We start from the raw sequence: 21,244 nt of genomic DNA on the forward strand, positions 1-21,244 counted from the left end.
TGGCTAATCCAGTGAAACCCCGTCTCTACTAAAAAATACAAAAAACTAGCCAGGCGAGGTGGCGGGCGCCTGTAGTCCCAGCTACTCGGGAGGCTGAGGCAGGAGAATGGCGTAAACCCGGGAGGCGGAGCTTGCAGTGACCCGAGATCCGGCCACTGTACTCCAGCCTGGCCGACAGAGCAAGACTCCGTCTCAAAAAAAAAAAAAAAAGAATATGAAGGTGCCCCAAATTCCCACCTTCCGCCCTTTGCGAGATGTTCCCACAGCGTCTGTCCACCCGGGTCAAGTGTGTTTTCTCCCACGGATGCTGTGGCATGTCTACACGCTATGTGCTGTGCGGGGATGCCGCTTGGAGCCAGCACATTGAGACTCACCCTCGGAGGGCAGTTCCTTCTGCTTCTAGAGAACCGTCTGCATTCTCCTGTGTGCCAGCCCTCGGTGGCCCCACTGCTGTCCGCATGACCTGCCCTCAGATGAGCAGGCGACAGCTCTCCAACCGGCAGACGCTGGCGAGCGTTTCCTGAGCCCCCCTGCAGGGAGCTGCTCTCCATTTGTTCAGATTCTTGGCCCGGTTCTTTGTTTCCTAATTAGAAATCAGAGTTTCGAAGACTAGGGTGTAATGCCCGTGACACACCGAGGTGAGGAGAGCGGGAGGAGGGGTGAGTGCTGCCAGGCTGGAGGCGTCTCACTGTGGAGTCCCCAGCTTAACACAGGGACAATGGCCTGAGGGAGGCACAGCCTCCATCTCGAGCCCAGCCCTTTTTTGTTTTGTTTTATTTTTGAGACGGAGTCTTGCTCTCTGTTGCCCAGGCTGGAGTGCGGTGGTGTGATCTTGGCTCACTGCAAGCTCTGCCTCCCAGGTTCATGCCATTCTCCTGCCTCAGCCTCCCAAGTAGCTGGGACTACAAGTGCCCGCCACCACGCCTGGCTAATTTTTTGAATATATTTAGTAGAGATGGGGTTTCGCCGTGTTAGCCTGGATGGTCTCGATCTTCTGACCTCATGATCCGCCCACCTCAGCCTCCCACAGTGGCAGGATTACAGGCTTGAGCCACTCCGCCCGGCCGAGCCCAGCCTTTTTGACAAGAAAGGAAACCATCATTTATCAGACATTTTTGTGCTTGAAACTTTTTCACCCTTTATCTTACTACAGTTTCTAAAACCCCTGTGGGGTTCATCATTCCACCCCCTTTACAGCCATGCTCCAGGCTTAGCGACTTACCTGCAGTAAGACAGCAGCCGCATGCAGGCCAAAGCCACGCCAAGTCCAGCCACTCGTCACCACCTGGAGAATGTGTTCCCACCCTGGCCGCACCACTTCAAGTCTCCTGAGTCATCGAGGAAGCCCTGTCCTGAGCCATACCCAGTGCAGGTGACCCCCAAACAACATGGGAGTTAGTGCCCCAGCCCCGTGCAGTTGAAAACTTTTGACTTCCCCAGCACTTAACTACTAACAGCCTACTGTTGACTGGATGCCTTGCGATAACATAAATAGCCGATGAACACATATTTCCTCTGTGGCCTGAATTGTATGCTGTGTTACTACAGTAAAGTAAGCTAGAGAAAAGAAAATGTGGTTAAGAAAACCCTAAGGAAGAGAAAATATGTTTACTATCCGGCAAGTGGAAGTGGATCATCACAAAGGTCTCCATCCTGGTGGTCTTCACGTTGAGTGGGCTGAGGAGGAAGAGAAGAGGAGGGATCGGTCGTGCTGTCTCAGGGGTGGCGGAGGCGGACGAGATGGAGGAGGTGGAAGGGGAGGCAAGAGAGGCAGCTGAGCTCAGTGCCACTTTTATTGAAAAATCCAGCTGGGCGTGGTGGCTCATGCCTGTAATGCCAGCACTTTGGGAGGCCGAGGCGGGCAGATCACCTGAGGTCAGAAGTTCGAGACCATCCTGGCCAACATGGTGAAACCCCATCTCTACTGAGAGTACAAAAGTTAGCCAGATATGGTGGCAGGCTCCTATAATCCCAGCTACTCAGGAGGCTGAGGCAGGAGAATCGCTTGAAACTAGGAAGCGGAGGTTGCAGTGTGCCAAGATTACGCCACTGTACTCCAGCCTGGGCAACAAGAGCAAGACTCCGTCTCAAAAAAAAAAAAGAGAAATGAAAACTCCCCACGTCAGTGGACCCTCGAAGGTTAAGCCCATGTTGTTCAGAGGTCAGCGATATTCTTCTTCTTTTTTTTTGTTTTCCTGAGACTGAGTCTCACTCTGTTGCCCAGGCCGGAGTGCACTGGTGTAATCTCAGCTCACTGCAACCTCCGCCTCCTGGGTTCAAGCAACTAATGCCTCAGCCTCCTGAGTAGCTGGGATTACGCGAACACACCACCACACCTGGCTAACTTGTGTATTTTTAGTAGAGACGGGGTTTCACCATGTTGGCCAGGCTGGTCTTGAACTCCTAACCTCAAGTGATCCATCTGCCTTGGCCTCCCAGAGTGCTGGGATTACAGGCGTGAGCCACTGTGTCCGCCCTGTGTTCTTATTCTTGACATTCCTCAAGCTGTGCAGACAAGATTGAATTTTATTCGTCTGTTAACTTTCCTGTCCCTTTTCAGAGACAATAATTCCATTTATTAATCTGTGTAAAAGGAATGTGTGTGTAAACGAATGACCCCCGCTGGCATCTGTGTCTTTTTCTCACACCAGAGGAGCAGGCACACCTTGCTGCAGGTCCAGTGTGGCAGAAGGTACCTGGACTCACCCCACGGTGTCCTTGGTTCAGTCTCCTGTCCTGTCGTGAACACTTGTAGTTATTCAGTCATACTCAAGTGGGATCGTCATCCCTCCGCCCAGAGTGGCCACCCTCTCACAGCCGCTCGCCCTCTCCCTCCCAGCGGCCACCCTCTCACAGCCGCTCGCCCTCTCCCTCCCAGCGGCCACCCTCTCACAGCCGCTCGCCCTCTCCCTCCCAGCGGCCTCTGCCTCTCCCTGGCTCCTGCCCCTACGTCACCTTCCTCCACCCACGGGGAATCCTCTGAACCCTGACCCTGACGTTGACACTGTCCCCGCCCCTTCCCCATCCCCGGGCCTGCGTCACTCCTTCCAGCAGGACCTGTGTGGACCACCTGGCCTCATGCTGGCACCCCTGGCACGGCATGGCCTGCAGCCTGGTCAGCATGGTGAGTCCCTTCCTGGGCTCTTGGAGTCTGTGGGACTGAATGTGCAAGGCTGAAAGTTAGTAACCTGTGGACTCGGGTGACTGTCCTGGAGTCACTCGTAACTTACCGTGCTATCTGTTGTGCAGTTTCCTAAACCAGTCCATCAGGTGTTGGGGAACTGACCTGAATGCTGACTCTCAGACCATGGCTTGTTCTCACCGCCTGTCGCCGCTTCCTATCAGACAGCCATGGTTGTGGTTATCCACAGGCACTAGCAGGTCCCGAAGCCTGCGCTCAGCCGTCCAGGAAGATCGCGGTGTGCATTGTCATATCCATAGGTGGTGGATTCCTGATTCACTGTCTGTGTCATTGAACCCTGCCCCGAGCGTGGCCCGCGCTGGGTCCCGGAGCTGCAGAGGCCTGGCATTAGCTCTATCTCATAGGACGAGGATGCCATGGTGTCAGGTGCACTCACAGGGTTTCAGTGCCATGGTCACGTCCCTGCAGGACCGGGAGGGCAAGGCCAGTACCTCAAGAAATAGGGGGTGGTTAAGGAGGCGAGCCGTGCCAGACGAGAAGAGCCGCATCCGAAGGCTGGTGGTGGAGACAGGGAAGCTGATCCACGTGCGGGTGTATGAGATGCCCTGAGATCCCGCGTGGCTGTCCTGTGTGGATGCCAACCCGCAGAGCGGAGAGGAGCCTGGAGCATCAGGGTTCAGGGTTCTAAAGGAGAGGAGAATAAGAAATGGGTGGAAATTGTGTTCTAGAGTCACAGCCTCGAGGGCAAGATGGTGTGGTAGTTCATGCCTGTAATCCCAGCACTTTGGGAGGTTGAGGCAGGTGGATCATCTGAGGTCAGGAGTTCGAGACCAGCCTGGCTAACATGGCGAAACCCCATCTCTACTAAAAATACAAAAATTAGCAGGGCGTGGTGGTGGGCACCTATAATCCCAGCTACCTGGGAGGCTGAGGAGGGAGAATCACTTGAACTAGGAGGTGGAGGTTGCAGTGAGCCGAGATCGCGCCACTGCATTCCAGCCTGGGCAGCAAGAGCAAAACTCCATCTCAAAAAAAAAAAAAAAAAAAAAAAAAAAAAAAAAGTGGGAGGCCAAGAGGGAGGCCCAGGTGGGGCACTGGAGGGTCGGGTCCCTAAGAGTCTCTCTGGACCCCACATTCTATACCCAGGAGTAGGATGCACACGGACACCTCCTGGGACCTTGAAACCTCCATTCTCCAGCCAGACTTCTTCCTCTGTAACCCTGTCCCCAGCAAGTCTGCTCCCCCAGGGCTGGCTTCACTTCAGAGGGAATCAGGAGGCCCCACTACTGACTTTTCAAGGGTTTCTGCCGTGCTCAAAGGCCCAGTTCAGACACTACCCTCTCAGGTTCCTAGAACTTAATTTCCATGGGCAACAACTTTAAAAATGATGCAAAATTACTACAAATGTTACAGCATTTTTTTTTTTTTTTGCATTCAGCTATGGCAAAAACATAGTATTTTAGCTATATTGCAGGTTTTATAGCCAACCTAGGAAGCTAACCACAAATTATAGCGGCGTTCTGTATAAAAATATATCATACATGCCTAACAGTAATTCCAGAATAAGCTTTTGGAAGCCAGCTTGCTCAAACTCGGCTTTGCTGTCTTCAATCTCATGCTCTCCTGGGCAAGTTCTTTCAGGCCTTGGACTTCAGTTACCCGTCACCTCCCATGGCTCTGCTCCCAGCCCAGAACTTTCTTTGATGTGCAGGCCTGTAATTGCAGCTGCCCACCAGATGAACATGCCCCAGCTGGCTCGGGTGGAATTGGCCCTTCCTGGTTGCCAGGGTGGAGCATGTCCGATGCTGTCATCCCCTGGGTCCCTGGAAGTCCCCCCCCGCACTCCAGTCCCGCCACACTTGGGCTCTGCCTCACTTGCACGCTCCGTGGTTCCAGCCGTCCCGGGTCCTGTCACGTGTCTCCCTCCCACTTGGATTTCCGAACCAGACACTGTCCTGCAGACAGAGGCCATGTCTTGAGCATGTTTCCCCAAATTTAACATGGTAGCTGGCCCAGAATGGTCAGCATTTGCTGCTTGAATGGCTGAGCAAATTGTGTGAAAAATCGCAGCCTCCATCTGGTGACTCGGCTGAATAAAACATCCCGCCGTCTGGTAACATTGAGCTGCCCGCAGTTATTTAGCTCTGAGTTTAAAGGTGACCTATAACCGTCCTTTTTATTTTTTGATTTAAAACATTTTTCTTTTTTTTTTTTTTTGAGACGGAGTCTCTTTCTGTCGCCCAGGCTGGAGTGCAGTGGCCAGATCTCAGCTCACTGCAAGCTCTGCCTCCCGGGTTCACGCCATTCTCCTGCCTCAGCCTCCTGAGTAGCTGGGACTACAGGCGCCCGCCACTTTGCCCAGCTAGTGTTTTGTATTTTTTGGTTTCACCGTGTTAGCCAGGATGGTCTCGATCTCCTGACCTCGTGATCATCCCGTCTCGGCCTCCCAAAGTGCTAGGATTACAGGCTTGAGCTACCGCGCCCGGCCACAAATTTTTTTTTTAGTATTTGGAGATGGGGCCTTGCGCTGTTGCCGGGACTGGAGTGCAGTGGCACCATCACAGCTCACTGAACTCCTGAGCTCAAGCGATCCTCCCTCCTCAGCCTCCCAAGGTGCTGGGATTACAGGTGCACACCACCATACCCAGCCTGAATATCTAATGAGAATATTAAAGCAGAATATTCTCAGCTTCTTGGAGTTGGACCGATTTTACCTGTGTTGATTCTGGTGAATTTATTGACAGAAGGACGTGGTGTTTTACAGATGCCTGCTCTGTGCCTGTATCTGAGATCATCGCCGTCGAGGAAACAGATGTTCAAGGGAAACATCACAGCAGTGGAAAATGGCAGAAAATGGAAAAGCCTTATGCTTTTACAGGTGAGAGAGCCTAAATGTCTTCTCCCACAGTCTTGATTAATTCTATGTAGATTACACAAGAGGGAACTTTTTTGTTACTAGTTTAACAAGCTCAATGCGTTGGTTTATCTTTATGAAATCTTCCTAATTTTTTTTTCCCAAATGCTACCTTTAGTTAATGTTTTAGTTAATGGTCATTTTTTCCCTTATTTTTATTTATTTATTTATTTATTTATTTATTTATTTATTGAGACGGAGTTTCGCTCTTGTTGCACAAACTGAAGTGCAATGGCGTGGTCTCGGCTCATTGCAATCTCCACTTCCTGGGTTCAAGCGATTCTCCTCCCTCAGCCTCCTGAGTAGCTGGAATTACAGGCGCCTACCACCAGACCCGGCTACTTTTTTGTATTTTAAGTAGAGACGGTGTTTCACCGTGTTGGCCAGGCTGGTCTCGAACTCCTGACCTCAGGTGATCTGCCCGCCTTAGCCCCCCAAAGTGCTGGATTACAGGCGTGAGTCATCACATCGGCCCTTTTCCCTTATGTGACTTAAAACGTTTGAAAGATAGGATGTTTTGGGCCGGGCGCGGTGGCTCAAGCCTGTAATCCCAGCACTTTGGGAGGCCGAGATGGGCGGATCACGAGGTCAGGAGATCGAGACCATCCTGGCTAACAAGGTGAAACCCCGTCTCTATTAAAAAAAAATACAAAAAACTAGCCGGGCGAGGTGGCGGGCGCCTATAGTCCCAGCTACTCGGGAGGCTGAGGCAGGAGAATGGCGTGAACCCGGGAGGCGGAGCTTGCAGTGAGCAGAGATCCGGCCACTGCACTCCAGCCTGGGCGACAGAGCAAGACTCCGTCTCAAAAAAAAAAAAAAAAAAAAAAGAAAGATAGGATGTTTTTTCTAATATACCTTGAAAGTTACTAACTCATTAGAAGGTAAGAGAACCCCTGGGGAAGTTCAGTTAGGAACCTATGATTAGCTGCATTTGGTGCATATTCACTTGAGGTTTTGTCAGTGACACTGCAAACCTTGCACTAATGAGCGTGTTTGCTTCTGTGCAGTTCACTGTGTAAAGAGAGCACGACGGCACCGCTGGAAGTGGGCGCAGGTGACTTTCTGGTGCCCAGAGGAGCAGCTGTGTCACTTGTGGCTGCAGACCCTGCGGGAGATGCTGGAGAAGCTGAGTACGTGTGTGCTTGGACTGAGAGACAGGATGGCCGTGGTGGCACGCACACTCCTGATTGGGTGATCTTCCAGACGTGTCTCCCCCTTTCATGCAGCTGGCCATACTGCAGGTGGACATGATGAGTCAGGCTGACTTAATTTCTCATTAGCGGACCAGCCCAGTGAGTGCAAAGGGCATGGGCTCCACAGCCTGGAACCTGGCATAGAGTCCAACCCCCTGCTTACTAGCCAGGAGGCCTGGGTGCGGGTCACTTACCCTTCTGAGCCTCAGTTTCTCTTTCTGGAAGTGGGGATGGTAATAGCTTTTACATTCGAGGTGAATGTGAGAATTAAACTGGACCCATGGAGGAATACAACTCATATCTGTCTGGGATGTGTCCATATCTCTTTTTTCTCTTTTCTTTTCTTTTTCAAGATGGAGTCTTGCTCTGTTGCTCAGGCTGGAGTGCAGTGGCGTGACCTCAGCTCGCTCCAATCTCCACCTCCTGGGTTCAAGTGATTCTGCTGCCTCAGCCTCCTGCATAGCTGGGACTATAGGCATGCGCCACCACACCTGACTAATTTTTCATTTTTAGTAAAGACGGGGTTTCGCCAAGTTGGCCAGGCTGGTCTCGAACTCCTGACCTCGAGTGATCTGCCCACCTTGGCCTCCCAGAGTGCTGGGATTACAGGCATGAGCCACCATGCCCAGCCAAGGATGTGTCCACATCTGAAATGTAGTAGGAGCCCGGAGCCTGGTGGGTTAGTTATTGCATGCTGAGTAACAGGACTTTGTCACCCTTAAAAAGTAGTAGGATGAGTAGAGACATAATCTGTACACCAAACCCCCATGACATGCACTTTACCTATATAACAAACCTGCACATGTACTCGTGAACTTAAAAGTTTAAAAAAAGGAACATATGGTTCACACACACACACACGCAAAGTGGTAGGTGTTCCTTCATTTTGTATTCATAACACTATTTCACGTTGTTTACTTATAACCTTAATACACAATTTTTTTTGAGACAGGGTCTCGCTCTGTTGCCCAGGCTGGAGTGCAGTGGTGTGATCTTAGCTCACTGCAACCTCCACCTTCCAGGCTCAAGTGATCCTCCCACCTCAGCCTCCTGAGTAGCTGGGACTACAGGCGTGTGCCACCCCGCCTGGCTCATTTTTTTGTATTTTTTTGTAGAGACAGGGTTTTGCCATATTGCCCTGTCTGATCGCATACTCCTGGGCTCAAGCGATCTTCCCACCTCAGCCTCCCAAAGTGCTGGGATTACAGGTGTGAGCCACTGAGCCCAGCGGATACACAGTCTTGACAACTCAGTATAGGCTTCACCCATAGAATAGAAATGGCACGTGTTTAGGTTGGTTTTATGTGTCTTTGAATGAATTTGGCATCTACATCAAGAAAGTGAATTTCCGTTTATTAAAAGGAGGCATTCCCACATATCCACTTCAGAGCAGCATCCTTGCTTGAAAGAACCCTCCTCTTGATCACAACTGGGGCGGGAGGACCTGTGTTTCCACACTTCCCTGTTTAATCCTGGGGGACTTGGCCTCCACCACCTGCTGTCGTGACAAGCTCATCCTGACCATCCTCATCTCAAACCACCACAAGCCCTGTTCCTGTGCGTGTCATTCAGCACTAGGCTATTTAGAAAAGCGCGTCCGGGCCGGGCGCAGTGGCTCAAGCCTGTAATCCCAGCACTTTGGGAGGCCGAGATGGGCGGATCACGAGGTCAGGAGATCAAGACCATCCTGGCTAACACGGTGAAACCCCGTCTCTACTAAAAAATACAAAATATTAGCCGGGCGTGGTGGCGGGCGCCTGTAGTCCCAGCTACTCGGGAGGCTGAGGGAGGAGAATGGCAGGAACCCGGGAGTCGGAGCTTGCAGTGAGCTGAGATCCGGTCACTGCACTCCAGCCTGGGCCACAGAGCGAGACTCCGTCTCAAAAAAAAAAAAAAAAAAAAAAAAAGAAAAGCGCGTCCGTTTCTCCCACCTTCCCCTCCTCTGTTTGTCTCTTGACTCCCCCCTTTCTGTCCTCCTGTTTTCTCTTTCCCTTTCCTCCCATCAAACCTGTTTTCATGAGACTTTAGGTGATTGGATTCCAGACCTGATCCTATAGGTGCAGACTCCAAGAGAAAGTTCTCTGAACCCTGCCTTCCACTGGAGAATGTGTGTTCATTTTCATCTTTATAATTGTGCATTTGGTATAGTCTACTTGTATGTAAAAATTGTATATGATTCTATTGTTTCAGCTATTCTGCAATTTTAACTTCGAACCCTGTTATCTGTTTCAGTGGGTTTTTTTCTTTGTTTCGTTTTTGTTTTTTGAGACGGTCTCACTCCGTCTTCCAGGCTGGAGTGCAGTGGTGCAATCTCGGCTCACTGCAAACTCCCAGGTTCAGGCGATTCTCCTGCCTGAGCCTCCTAAGTAGCTGAGATTATAGGCGCCCACTACCACACCTGGCTAATTTTTATATTTGTTGTAGAGATGGAGTTTCACCACATTGGCTAGGCTGGTCTCCAACCTCTGACCTCAAGTGATCCGCCTACTTCGGCCTCCCAAAGTGCTGGGATTTCAGGTTGTTTTAGTGTTTGATTATCATGTCGCAGACACAGAGGATCTCACTCTGAGTGTGCACTGGGTGAATTTTCTTGCTGAGCACACTTGTGTAACCAGCACCCAGATAAAGGAGCAGAATATTGTCAGGTCCAGGGTCCCCCACCGTGCCCCTGTGGTCATGACTCCCCAAAGGGGAACCACTGCAGCGACTTCTAAACAACTAAGTTCATTGTTGTACTTGATAGAAATCAGATCATACAGTATGAACTCTTTTGTGCCTGGCTCTTGGCTCAACGTGACACTTGTGAAGTTTTCCACGCTGTTTTCCACTATGGTGGCGAGTATTAATACTCTCGCATAAGTTTTCCACGCTGTTGCGTGGGGCAGCCGTTTGTTCATTCTCTAGGCTGTATGGTATTCCGTGATGTGAATGTTACGGCCATTTATTCACCCATGGTGCTGTGGCTGGTCGTCTGGACAGTTTCCTGATGTGGGCTGTCATGAACAGTAGCATTGTGAACATTCTAGAGCATGTCTTTTGCTCCCGTCTGCATTTCTCCTGGGTGCATACCTGGGAATGGAGTTGCTGGGTTTGTTTTCATGAGTTTGTTTCATGTGTTGACTTCAGAAGACGCTGCCAGCCTGCATTCCTCCCTCAGGGTGCGCGAGTTCTGGTTGCCCCACATCTTAGCCACACCTTTACATCTTAGCCGTGGTGGGGAGTGTTAGTAGTCTTGCATTGTGATTGTAGTTTGCACTCCCTAATGGTTCATTAGAAACACATTCATTTGTTCATGGGCCATTCGGATATCCCTTTTTGTGAGGTTCTGTTCAAGTCTTTTGTGCATTTTTCTGTTTGGTTATATCTTTTTCTTTCCTTTTTTTTTTTTTTTTTTAGACAGAGTCTCGCTTTGTTGCCCAGGCTGGAGTACAGTTGCGCGATCCTGGCTCACTGCAACCTCTGCCTCCTGGGTTCAAGCAATCCTCAGCCTCCTGAGTAGTTGGGACTACAGGCCACAGGCGTGCACCACCATGCCTGGCTAGTTTTTTGTACTTTTTAGTAGAGACGGGGTTTCGCCATGTTGGCCAGGCTGGTCTTGAACTCCTGGCCTCAAGTGATCCACTTGCCTCGGCCTCCCAAAGTGCTGGGATTATAGGCGTGAACCACTATGCCTGGCTGGTTGTATCTTTTTCTTAATGATGTGTAGAAACTGTTTACATATTGTGGATCTGAATCTTTTATTGAATTTATGAATTACATAAATTTATGTAATTCATAAGAATTACCCATTCTGTAACTTGTCTTTCAATCTCTTTTTTTTTTTTTTTTTTTTTTAAAGAGATGGAGTCTTGGCCGGGTATGGTGGCTTACGCCTATAATCCTGGCACTTTGGGAGGCCATGGCGGGTGGATCACCTGAGATCAAGAGTTCAGGACCAGCCTGGCCAACATGATGAAACCCCATTTCTACTAAAAATACAAAACTGAGCCAGGCATGGTGGCACACGCCTGTCATCCCAGCCACTCCAGAGGCTGAAGCAGGAGAATCACTTGAACCCTGGGGGCAGAGGTTGCAGTGAGCTGAGATCACGCCACTTCGCTCCAGCCTGGGCGAAAGAGCAAACCTCTGTCTCAAAAGAAAAAAAAAAAAAGGGAGATGAGGTCTTGTTCTGTTACCCAGGGCAGAGTGCAATGGCATGATCACGGTTCACTGCAGCTTTGAACTCCTGAACTCAAGCAATGCTTCTGCCTCAGCCTCCCAAGTAGCTGAGACTACAGTCACATGTCACCATGCCTGGCTAATTTTTTGAAAATGTTTTCATAGATCTGGGGTCTTGCTGTGTTGCCCAGACTGGTCTCAAACTCCTAGACTCAAGGAATCTTCCCACCTCAGCCTCCCAAAGCATTGACATTACCAGGGTGAACTACTATGCTTGGCCTATTTTTATGATTTTAAAAACTTTCTGGTAAGCTTGTGTCCTATTGAAGACATCTTTGTCTACTCCAAAGTCATGAATACGTGGTATTCTCCAAGCTCTATTGTTTTCCGCTTCACATTTAGATCTACATAACCCATTTGGAATTCATCTTTCTGTACAGTGTGAGGTGAGCAGTCAAGGTTCATTTTCCTCTTTCTTTTTATGTATTCATTTTTTCAAGACAGGGTCTCACTCCGTCACCCAGGCTGGAGTGCAGCCATGCGATCATAGCTCACTCTGGCCTTGAAATACTGGGCTCAAGCGATCCTCCTGCCTCAGCCTCCCAAGTAGCTGGGACTACAGGCACGAACCACGGTGCCCAACCTAGTATTTTCATTAAATAGATACATCTGCTTGACCCTGTAGCATTTACAGGAAAGTCTCCTTTTCCCTACTGCACTGTTGTGTTTTTTTTATTGTTTGTGTATAGAAATGTGATTGAATTGTGTATTTCACCTTGCATTCAATGACCTTGCAAAGTTCACTTATGGGTGCTAATAGTTTGATGATTATTTTAGATTTTTGTCAAACACGATCACGTCAGCTGTGCATAATAACAGTTCTGTTTCTTCCATTTTAATTCTTCTCTCTTTTATTTCTTTTCCTTATGTATTTGCCCTGGCTTGGACCAACACAGGGGTGCTGGCCACATCCTTGTCTCAGTTCTGATCTCAGAAGAAAGCTTTTAGTGTTTCACCACTAAGAATGGTGTTTCTTAGGTTTTTAATAGATTTTTAAAATCAGATTAAGACAGAATTTCCTTTTAATCTGGCTTTTCTGAGAGTTTGTTTTTTTAAGTGGAGAATGGGTATTTAATTTAATAAATGTCTTTTCTGCATCAATTGAGATGATTGTATGACTTTCTTTCAGTTAATTTGTTGAGTTACATTAATTTCTCATTATCGCATTCCTGGAGTAAACAAACCTCTCTTGGTTGTGGTGTAGTACTCTGTTTGTGTCACTGGATTTGACTGGTGGATATTGTGTTTAGGATTTTGCACGTAGGTTCAGGGGAGGGATGTCTGAATGTGAGCCCCCTTCTGATAACGTCCTTGTCTGGTTTTGTTCCCAAGGTCACAGTGGCATCATACAAAGAGTTCATACATGTTTGTTCTTTTCTGTTCTCTGGAAGAGTTCCTATAATCTTGAGTCTATTTTTTCCTTAAATGTTTGGAAGAATTCAGTTGTGAAATCATCTGGGCATGGAGTTTTCTTCATGGGAAGTTGTCATTAATAGCTTCGGTGTCTTTATTAGCTGTCAGACTATTCCGATTTTCTATTTCTTCTGGTATTTCTGACAAATTTTGCTTTTTGAGAAGTTTAACCATTTCATCCAAATTTGTGAGTTTATTGATGTGAACTTAGTAGTAAATTCTTTCATTTTCTTTGTAATGTTGGTAGAATCTGGAGTGATGTCTCACTCTGTAGCCCAGGCTGGAATGCGGTGGCACGACCATAACTCACTGCAGCCTTGACCTCCCAGAGTCAAGTGATTCTCCCACCTCAGCCTCCAGAGTAGCTGGAACTACAAGCGCACACCACCACACCCAGCTAATTTATTTATTTATTTATTTATTTTATTATTATTATTTTTTGACATGGAGTCTCACTCACTCTGTCACCCAGACTGGAGTGCAATGGCGTGATCATGGCTTACTGCAATCTCCACTTCCTGGGTTCAAGTGATTCTCCTGCTTCAGCCTCCTGAGCAGCTGGGATTATAGGCGCTTGCCACCATTTCCAGCTAATTTTTGTATTATTAGTAGAGACAGGGTTTTACCATGTTGCCCAGGTCAGTCTCAAACTCCGGACCTCAAGTGATCCGCCCACCTCACCCTTCCAAAGTGCTGGGATTACAGGTGTGAGCCACTGAGCGTGGCCTAATTTTTTTGATTGTTTGTCGAGACAGGATCTCACTGTATTGCCCTGGCTGGTCTTGAACTCCTGTGCTCATATGATCCTCCTGCCTTGGCCTCCCAAAATGTTGGAATTACAGGTGTCAGCCACTGTGCCTGGCCAGAATCCTAAGTGTCAATCAATGACTTTTGAAACACACAAAGCTTTGTAACTCAAACCCATCCAGGCTTCTGTCACCCCAGAAGTTTTCTCATGATGTTTCCCAGTCAGGTAGGGAACCCAGGCTGGTGCTGTCTTGTAGTTGTGGTTGTGGTTGTTTTGCCCACTCTCGAACTTCACGTGCATGGGACTGTGTGACGTGTGCTCCAGGGTGGAAGGCTTCAGTCTCTCTGCGTACTGTTTTCACATTGAGTCATGTTGGTCGCGCCCCAGTAGTTTGCTTATTTCATGACTGAAAGATGTTCCATGGATGTGTGGACTGTATCTCATTGATCTCTTCTTCAGGTGATGGGCGTTTGGGCTGTTCCCACTGCTTGGCTGTTGTGTAGAGTGCTGTGATGAACATTTGTATCTGGGTTTTTTTGTTTTGTTTTATTTTGTTTTTTTTGAGACAGAGTCTCGCTCTGTCACCCAGGCTGGAGTGCAGTGGCATGATCTCGGCTCACTGCCAGCTCCGCCTCCCAGGTTCATGCCATTCTCCTGCCTTAGCCTCCCAAGTAGCTGGGACTACAGGTGCCCGCCACCACGCCCAGCTGAATTTTTGGATTTCTTTTTAGCAGAGACGGAGTTTCACCATGTTAGCCAGGATGGTCTCAATCTGACCTCGTGATCCGCCCGCCTCGGCCTCCCAAAGTGCTGGGATTACAGGCGTGAGCCACCGCACCTGGCCCTGTATCTGGGTTTTTATATGGACTTAGGTTTTTCAGTTTTCTTGGGCAGATACTCTCTTGTTGCTTGTATTGATTTGTTAGTTAAACGTGTTCTTTTAAGTAGCAGAGTTACATGAACCCACCAAAACAGAAATGTGGAAGTTGTTATAAGAAAATGGGGGTGACTGAGGAACCCTAAACATGGGAGTTTGGTGGGGTCCCTGGAGAGACGGAAATGAGGTCATTGGCTTCTGTCTTTCCATCTCCACGAGCCTCTCCCTGTGTGGCTGCTTCTTTCCATGCCCGCCTGTCCGCTTCTCCTAAGACTCTTACCGACGTCTCCTTCCTTCTTCCTGCTGTCCGCACACTCGCCTCCTTCACCTGCAGAAGAATGAGGCTGCCGCCCCAGCATGTACACCCGACAGCACCCTTCAGAGCAGAGAGAGTCCGTCTCAGTTGGAATTCTGAGTTCGTGGGACTTTCATGGTGTCCGACATAGCCTTTGCCCAGTTGGACACCCTGTTAATTTTCTTGTTTCACAGATCAGGAAACTCTTTGTCTTTGTTCTTTAACATTTAAAAATACTTCCCTTCAGATAATACTAAGCAGAATCCTAAAAGCCCCATGGTTTGATTTTGTCCAGTAGCAGAGCTCTTCATTTTGATTCTGTTATTTTCATTGCTATTTACATGTTGTCATCTTGCAGCGTCCAGACCAAAGCATTTACTGGTATTTATCAACCCGTTTGGAGGAAAAGGACAAGGCAAGCGGATATATGAAAGAAAAGTGGCACCACTGTTCACCTTAGCCTCCATCACCACTGACATCATCGGTAAGGTGCAAATTCTGTGTTAACTATGTAGGAGTAAGTTTGAAAAATGATTCAAGTATAGTCACTAGAAAAGTTTGTTTTTTCTAGATGGTGTCTCACTGTATTGCCCAGACTGGAGTGCAGTGGAGCAATTGTGGCTCACTGTAACCTCGGCCTCCCTGGCTCAGACAATCCTCCTGCTTCAGCCTCCCAAGTAGCTGGGACCACACCATGTGCCAGCATGCCTGGCTAATTTTTGTATTTTTTGTACAGGCAGGGTTTTGCCATATTGCTCAGGCTGATCTCGAACCCCTGGGCTCAAGCGGTCTTACCCACCTCAGCCTCCCAAAGTGCTGGGATTATAGGCATGAGCCACTGTGCCCAGCCCAAGATTTTTATCCTGTAAGATTATTTTAAACAAAATAGAACTTTTTTTTTTTAACATACCAGAATGGGAAGAATGCAAAATAAATAACTTAGTATTTTCCAGCCAAGTCTCAGCAGAGAAGGCATCAAGAAAAACACTGAGAAGATAAAAGGGCAACAATTATAGTCAGAAAATTATCAAAAGAGGAGACACAAAGGATTAATAAGTCTTAGAAATAATCTCACCAATAAATGACATTCAGAATGCATAATACAGCACCACAGTGCAAGTGCTGGATGTGGAAAGGCGGAGAGAGACCGTGTTTTGTGAAACGATGTTAAAAAGTCACTTGGTAATGTGGGTTGAGAGCCTGAAAAATGAGGGCATTTTTGCCCAGTATTTTATGTTTGCTAAATCTCTCCTAGGACGCAGTCAAGTTCACAGAGATGGATGCACGCAACAGCCCATTGCACTCTTTGTATTATAGCAAAGCACTGGAAACAACTTACTCATTTTTATTTTTGTTTTTAGACGGAGTCTCACTCTGTCGCCCAGGCTGGACAGGCTGGAGTGTAGTGCCATGATCTCGGCTCACTGCAACCTCCACCTCCCAGGTTGAAGCAATTCTCGTGCCTCAGCTTCCCGAATAGCTGGGATTACAGGCATGTGCCACCACACCCGGCTAATTTTTTGCATTTTTAGTAGTGATGGGGTTTCACCGTGTTAGCCAGGATGGTCTCAATCTCCTGACCTCGTGATCCGCCCGCCTCGGTCTCCCCAAGTGCTGGGATGACAGGCATGAGCCACTGCGCCTGGCAATGTAGCGTTTCTAAAGGGTCTTTACAAGGGATTTTTTTTTTCTTTTTTTTTTTTGAGATGGAGTCTCGCTGTGTCGCCCAGGCTGGAAAGCAGTGGTGTGGTCTCGGCTCACTGCAAGCTCTGCCTCCCAGGTTCACGCTGTTATCCTGCCTCAGCCTCTCGAGTAGCTGGGACTATAGGCGGCTGCCACCACACCCAGCTAATTTTTTTTGTATTTTTAGTAGAGACAGGGTTTCACCGTGTTAGCCAGGATGGTTTCAATCTCCTGACCTCGTGATCCGCCCGTCTCGGCCTCGCAGACTGCTGGGATGACAGGCGTGAGTCACCGTGCCCGGCCTACAAGGGATTTTTAATGATAACAAGGTGATTGGGATATACCAGGAAAACAGGGGTGCAAAACTGTGTGTACAGTAGAATCTCAATAGAAGTTTACATCGGGTATAGAGACTACACTAACATCTTAGTACATTTTGGTATAGAGAACAATTTTGAAAGTTGTAAAATAAGGAACTTGTATAATAAGGAAACTCGTATAATAAGGAAAAATTATAAAACAGATGTAATCTCTTTCAAAGAAATTATTATTTGCCAGCAATTAAATGCCAGGAGTGCTGCCTCGAATCCGGCAGACTGTGGCCCACGAGAGAGCCATGTTCACGTTCCCTGAGGTCAGCTTGATCCCGTCCCATAAGAGCCATGTAGGATTGAAGAAGGCATTTTATCTAGGAAACCCACCTGAAGGTGTTACAGGAACTCATTTTAAAAGAATGGATGATTTGCCTTTTACAAGAGGACTCCCAGATGTGCTTATAAACTGCGTGACATAATTTTTCCCCACAGTTACTGAACATGCTAATCAAGCCAAGGAGACTCTGTATGAGATTAACATAGATAAATACGACGGGTGAGTAAGCCGTCTCATCGGGATTGAGTCCATTGTTCATGAAAAAGTTCTACCCACCTCTCTTAGTTTTGAGAGCTCCCTTTCCTAAATCTGCACCCACCGCCCCGCCCCCATCCCTCCGCCCACAACCAGTTGTAAAAGTAAACATGCTTCTTACAGAAAGGCCAGAAAGAAACGGCAGAAAAGTGCAGAGTCACACGCTCCTCCTGGCTGGGCTGGGCAAGAATGGTGGTTTGCTGGTTCTGTTTCCGTTCGGTCTTTCACGAGACGTGCTTCTGCGGCGCTGTGCAGACAGAGAAGCCAATCAACCAAGCACGTTATCAAGAAAGTTTAGATGCTGTCGTTTTTACAGTTTGGGATTCTTCTTTTCCCCAAAATTCCCAAACAGTTCCCAGAGGTACTATTTTTAATGCCCATATCATGGCCCATTATGTGGGCATGCCATATTTATTTAGCCTCTCACTTGTAGATGTTTAGGCTCTTTCCAATTTTTGCTCTTAGAATAGGATAGCATTCTTGTACATAAATCTCTCTGCATACATCTACATTTTTAAAGGTAAATTCCTAGAAATGAAATTAGTCATAGGAGATTAACATTTTAAAATTTCTGCTGTGTACTGCCATATTGCTTTCGAAAAAGATTCTATTAACTTCATTCTTTTTTTTTTTTTTTTTTTCTTTTTTGAGGCGGAGTTTTGCTCTTGTTGCCCAGGCTGGAGTGCAGTGGTATGACCTCGGCTCACTGCAGCTTCTGCCTCCCAAATTCAAACGATTCTCCTGCCTCAACCTCCGGAGTAGCGGGGATTACAGGCGCCCACCACCATGCCCAGCTAATTTTTGTGTTTTTAGTAGAGACAGGATTTCGCCCTATTGGCCAGGCTGGTCTCGAACTCCTGACCTCAGGTGATCCACCCGACCTGCCTTGGCCTCCCTAAGTGCTGGGATTACAGGCACGAGCCACTGCGCCCGGCCAGCTTACATTCTGTCTTATAGTATATTATTTACTATCTTTGTCAACATGTTTGGTATTATCAGTATAAAATTTCTCTGCTAATTTGACGTGTGCAAGTCTCTAATCTTTTAAGGAATATGTCTATTGGCTAGCTGGCTTCTTGGAATTGATTTTTATGTCTTTGGCCCATTTTCTTTTGTTGGCCGTAATTTTAGTCATTTGTTCTTTTATCCAACAAATAATAGGCATTTCATATTTACATTCATATTTTTGCAAATATTTTGGCTAGTTTTGAAACTGTCTTTTAATTTTGCTTATGGCATTAATTCTTGCCAGTAGAAGTTTTCGAATTCATGTACTCAAGTCTGTCCAGTTCTTTTGATGCTGTTCTTTACGCTTAAAATTGCGCTCTTCCTCGAGTCGAGCTCTTCCCCTGCAGTTAATAGCCTTGTCGTTGGTTGGCTTCTTGTTTTCTTCTCTCTGTTCCATCTGGAATTTGTGAGCAATGTGTTATCAATTGCAGCAAGTATTTATTGAAATCATTATTCATTCCACAAACATTATCAGGTGTTTGCCAGGTCCCAGCACTCTGCTGGTGCTAAGGTTAGAAAGGGAAATGAAAGGAGCCCCTGCCCCCAGGTGCTGACAGGGATACCCCTTTGCCCCCCTCCTAATACGGGAGTGTTCTGTTCATGAGCTCCAGGAAGCAGGCGGCTCCACCACGCACGTCTCCCCAACTCCACCCGACAGCAGCTCCTCCAGGCACCTCCCCCCCACCCACTCCACCCGACAGCAGCTCCTCCACGCACCTCCCCCCACCCACTCCACCCGACAGCAGCTCCTCCACGCACCTCCCCCCACCCACTCCACCCGACGGCAGCTCCTCCATGCACTTCCCCCCACCCACTCCACCCGACAGCAGTCCTCCACGCACCTCCCCCCCACCAACTCCACCCGACAGCAGCTCCTCCACGCACCTCCCCCCCACCCACTCCACCTGACGGCAGTCCTCCATGCACTTCCCCCCCCCCACTCCACCCGACGGCAGCTCCTCCATGCACTTCCCCCCACCCACTCCACCCGACAGCAGTCCTCCATGCACCTCCCCCACACCCACTCCACCCGACAGCAGCTCCTCCAGGCACCTCCCCCCACAAACTCCACCCGATGGCAGCTCCTCCACACACCTCCCCCCCACCCACTCCACCCGACAGCAGCTCCTCCACGCACTTCCCCCCACCCACTCCACCCGACAGCAGCTCCTCCACGCACCTCCCCCCACCCACTCCACCCAACAGCAGCTCCTCCACGCACCTCCCCCCACCAACTCCACCCGACAGCAGCTCCGCCACGCACCTCCCTCTCACCAACTCCACCCGACAGCAGCTCCTCCACGCACCTCCCCCCACCCACTCCACCGGACAGCAGCTCCTCCACGCACTTCCCCCCGATCAACTCCACCCGACAGCAGCTCCTCCACGCACCTCCCCCCCACCCACTCCACCCGACAGCAGCTCCTCCACGCACCTCCCCCCACCAACTCCACCCGACAGCAGCTCCTCCACGCACCTCCCCCCACCCACTCCACCCGACAGCAGCTCCTCCACGCACCTCCCCCCACCAACTCCACCCGACAGCAGCTCCTCCACGCACCTCCCCCCCCACCCACTCCACCCGACAGCAGCTCCTCCACGCACCTCCCCCCACCAACTCCACCCGACAGCAGCTCCTCCACACACCTCCCCCCACCCACTCCACCCAACAGCAGCTCCTCCAGGCACCTCCCCCCACCCACTCCACCCGACAGCAGCTCCTCCACGCACCTCCCCCCACCCACTCCACCGGACAGCAGCTCCTCCACGCACCTCCCCCCACCCACTCCACCGGACAGCAGCTCCTCCACACACCTCCCCCCACCCACTCCACCCGACAGCAGCTCCTCCACGCACCTCCCTCTCACCCACTCCACCCAACAGCAGCTCCTCCACGCACCTCCCCCACCCACTCCACCCGACAGCAGCTCCTCCACGCACCTCCCCCACCCACTCCACCCGACAGCAGCTCCTCCACACACCTCCCCCCACCAACTCCACCCGATGGCAGCTCCTCCACGCACCTCCCCCCCACCAACTCCACCCGACAGCAGCTCCTCCACGCACCTCCCCACACCCACTCCACCCGACAGCAGCTCCTCCACGCACTTCCCCCCACAAACTCCACCCGACAGCAGCTCCTCCACGCACCTCCCCCCACCCACTCCACCGGACAGCAGCTCCTCCACGCACCTCCCCCACCCACTCCACCCGACAGCAGCTCCTCCACGCACCTCCCCCACCCACTCCACCCGACAGCAGCTCCTCCACGCACCTCCCCCACCCACTCCACCCGACAGCAGCTCCTCCACGCACCTCCCCCACCCACTCCACCCGACAGCAGCTCCTCCACGCACCTCCCCCCCCACCCACTCCACCCGACAGCAGCTCCTCCACGCACCTCCCCCCACCAACTCCACCCGACAGCAGCTCCTCCACGCACTTCCCCCCCACCCACTCCACCCGACGGCAGCTCCTCCACGCACCTCCCCCCACCAACTCCACCCGACAGCAGCTCCTCCACGCACCTCCCCCCGATCAACTCCACCCGACAGCAGCTCCTCCACGCACCTCCCCCCGATCAACTCCACCCGACGGCAGCTCCTCCACGCACCTCCCCCACCCACTCCACCCGACAGCAGCTCCTCCACGCACCTCCCCCACCCACTCCACCCGACAGCAGCTCCTCCACGCACCTCCCCCCCCACCCACTCCACCCGACAGCAGCTCCTCCACGCACCTCCCCCCACCAACTCCACCCGACAGCAGCTCCTCCACGCACTTCCCCCCACCCACTCCACCCGACGGCAGCTCCTCCACGCACCTCCCCCCACCCACTCCACCCGA

The 21,244-nt window shown here is 50.1% G+C and overlaps 1 protein-coding gene across 1 annotated transcript in view; it reads left to right on the forward strand.

Annotated features, from left to right (window-relative positions):
- CERK (ceramide kinase) overlaps window positions 1–21,244 on the forward strand; it is a 57,705-nt gene that overhangs the window by 10,428 nt on the left and 26,033 nt on the right. The window contains exons 2-5 of the mRNA XM_073006584.1: window positions 5,907–6,020; window positions 7,064–7,186; window positions 15,159–15,284; window positions 17,290–17,353. Of these exons, the coding sequence (XP_072862685.1) occupies window positions 5,907–6,020; window positions 7,064–7,186; window positions 15,159–15,284; window positions 17,290–17,353 (427 nt within the window). The remainder of the gene's footprint in view (window positions 1–5,906; window positions 6,021–7,063; window positions 7,187–15,158; window positions 15,285–17,289; window positions 17,354–21,244) is intronic.

Source organism: Chlorocebus sabaeus, chromosome 19 (assembly GCF_047675955.1).
Source record: "Chlorocebus sabaeus isolate Y175 chromosome 19, mChlSab1.0.hap1, whole genome shotgun sequence".
Lineage (NCBI taxonomy): Eukaryota > Metazoa > Chordata > Mammalia > Primates > Cercopithecidae > Chlorocebus > Chlorocebus sabaeus.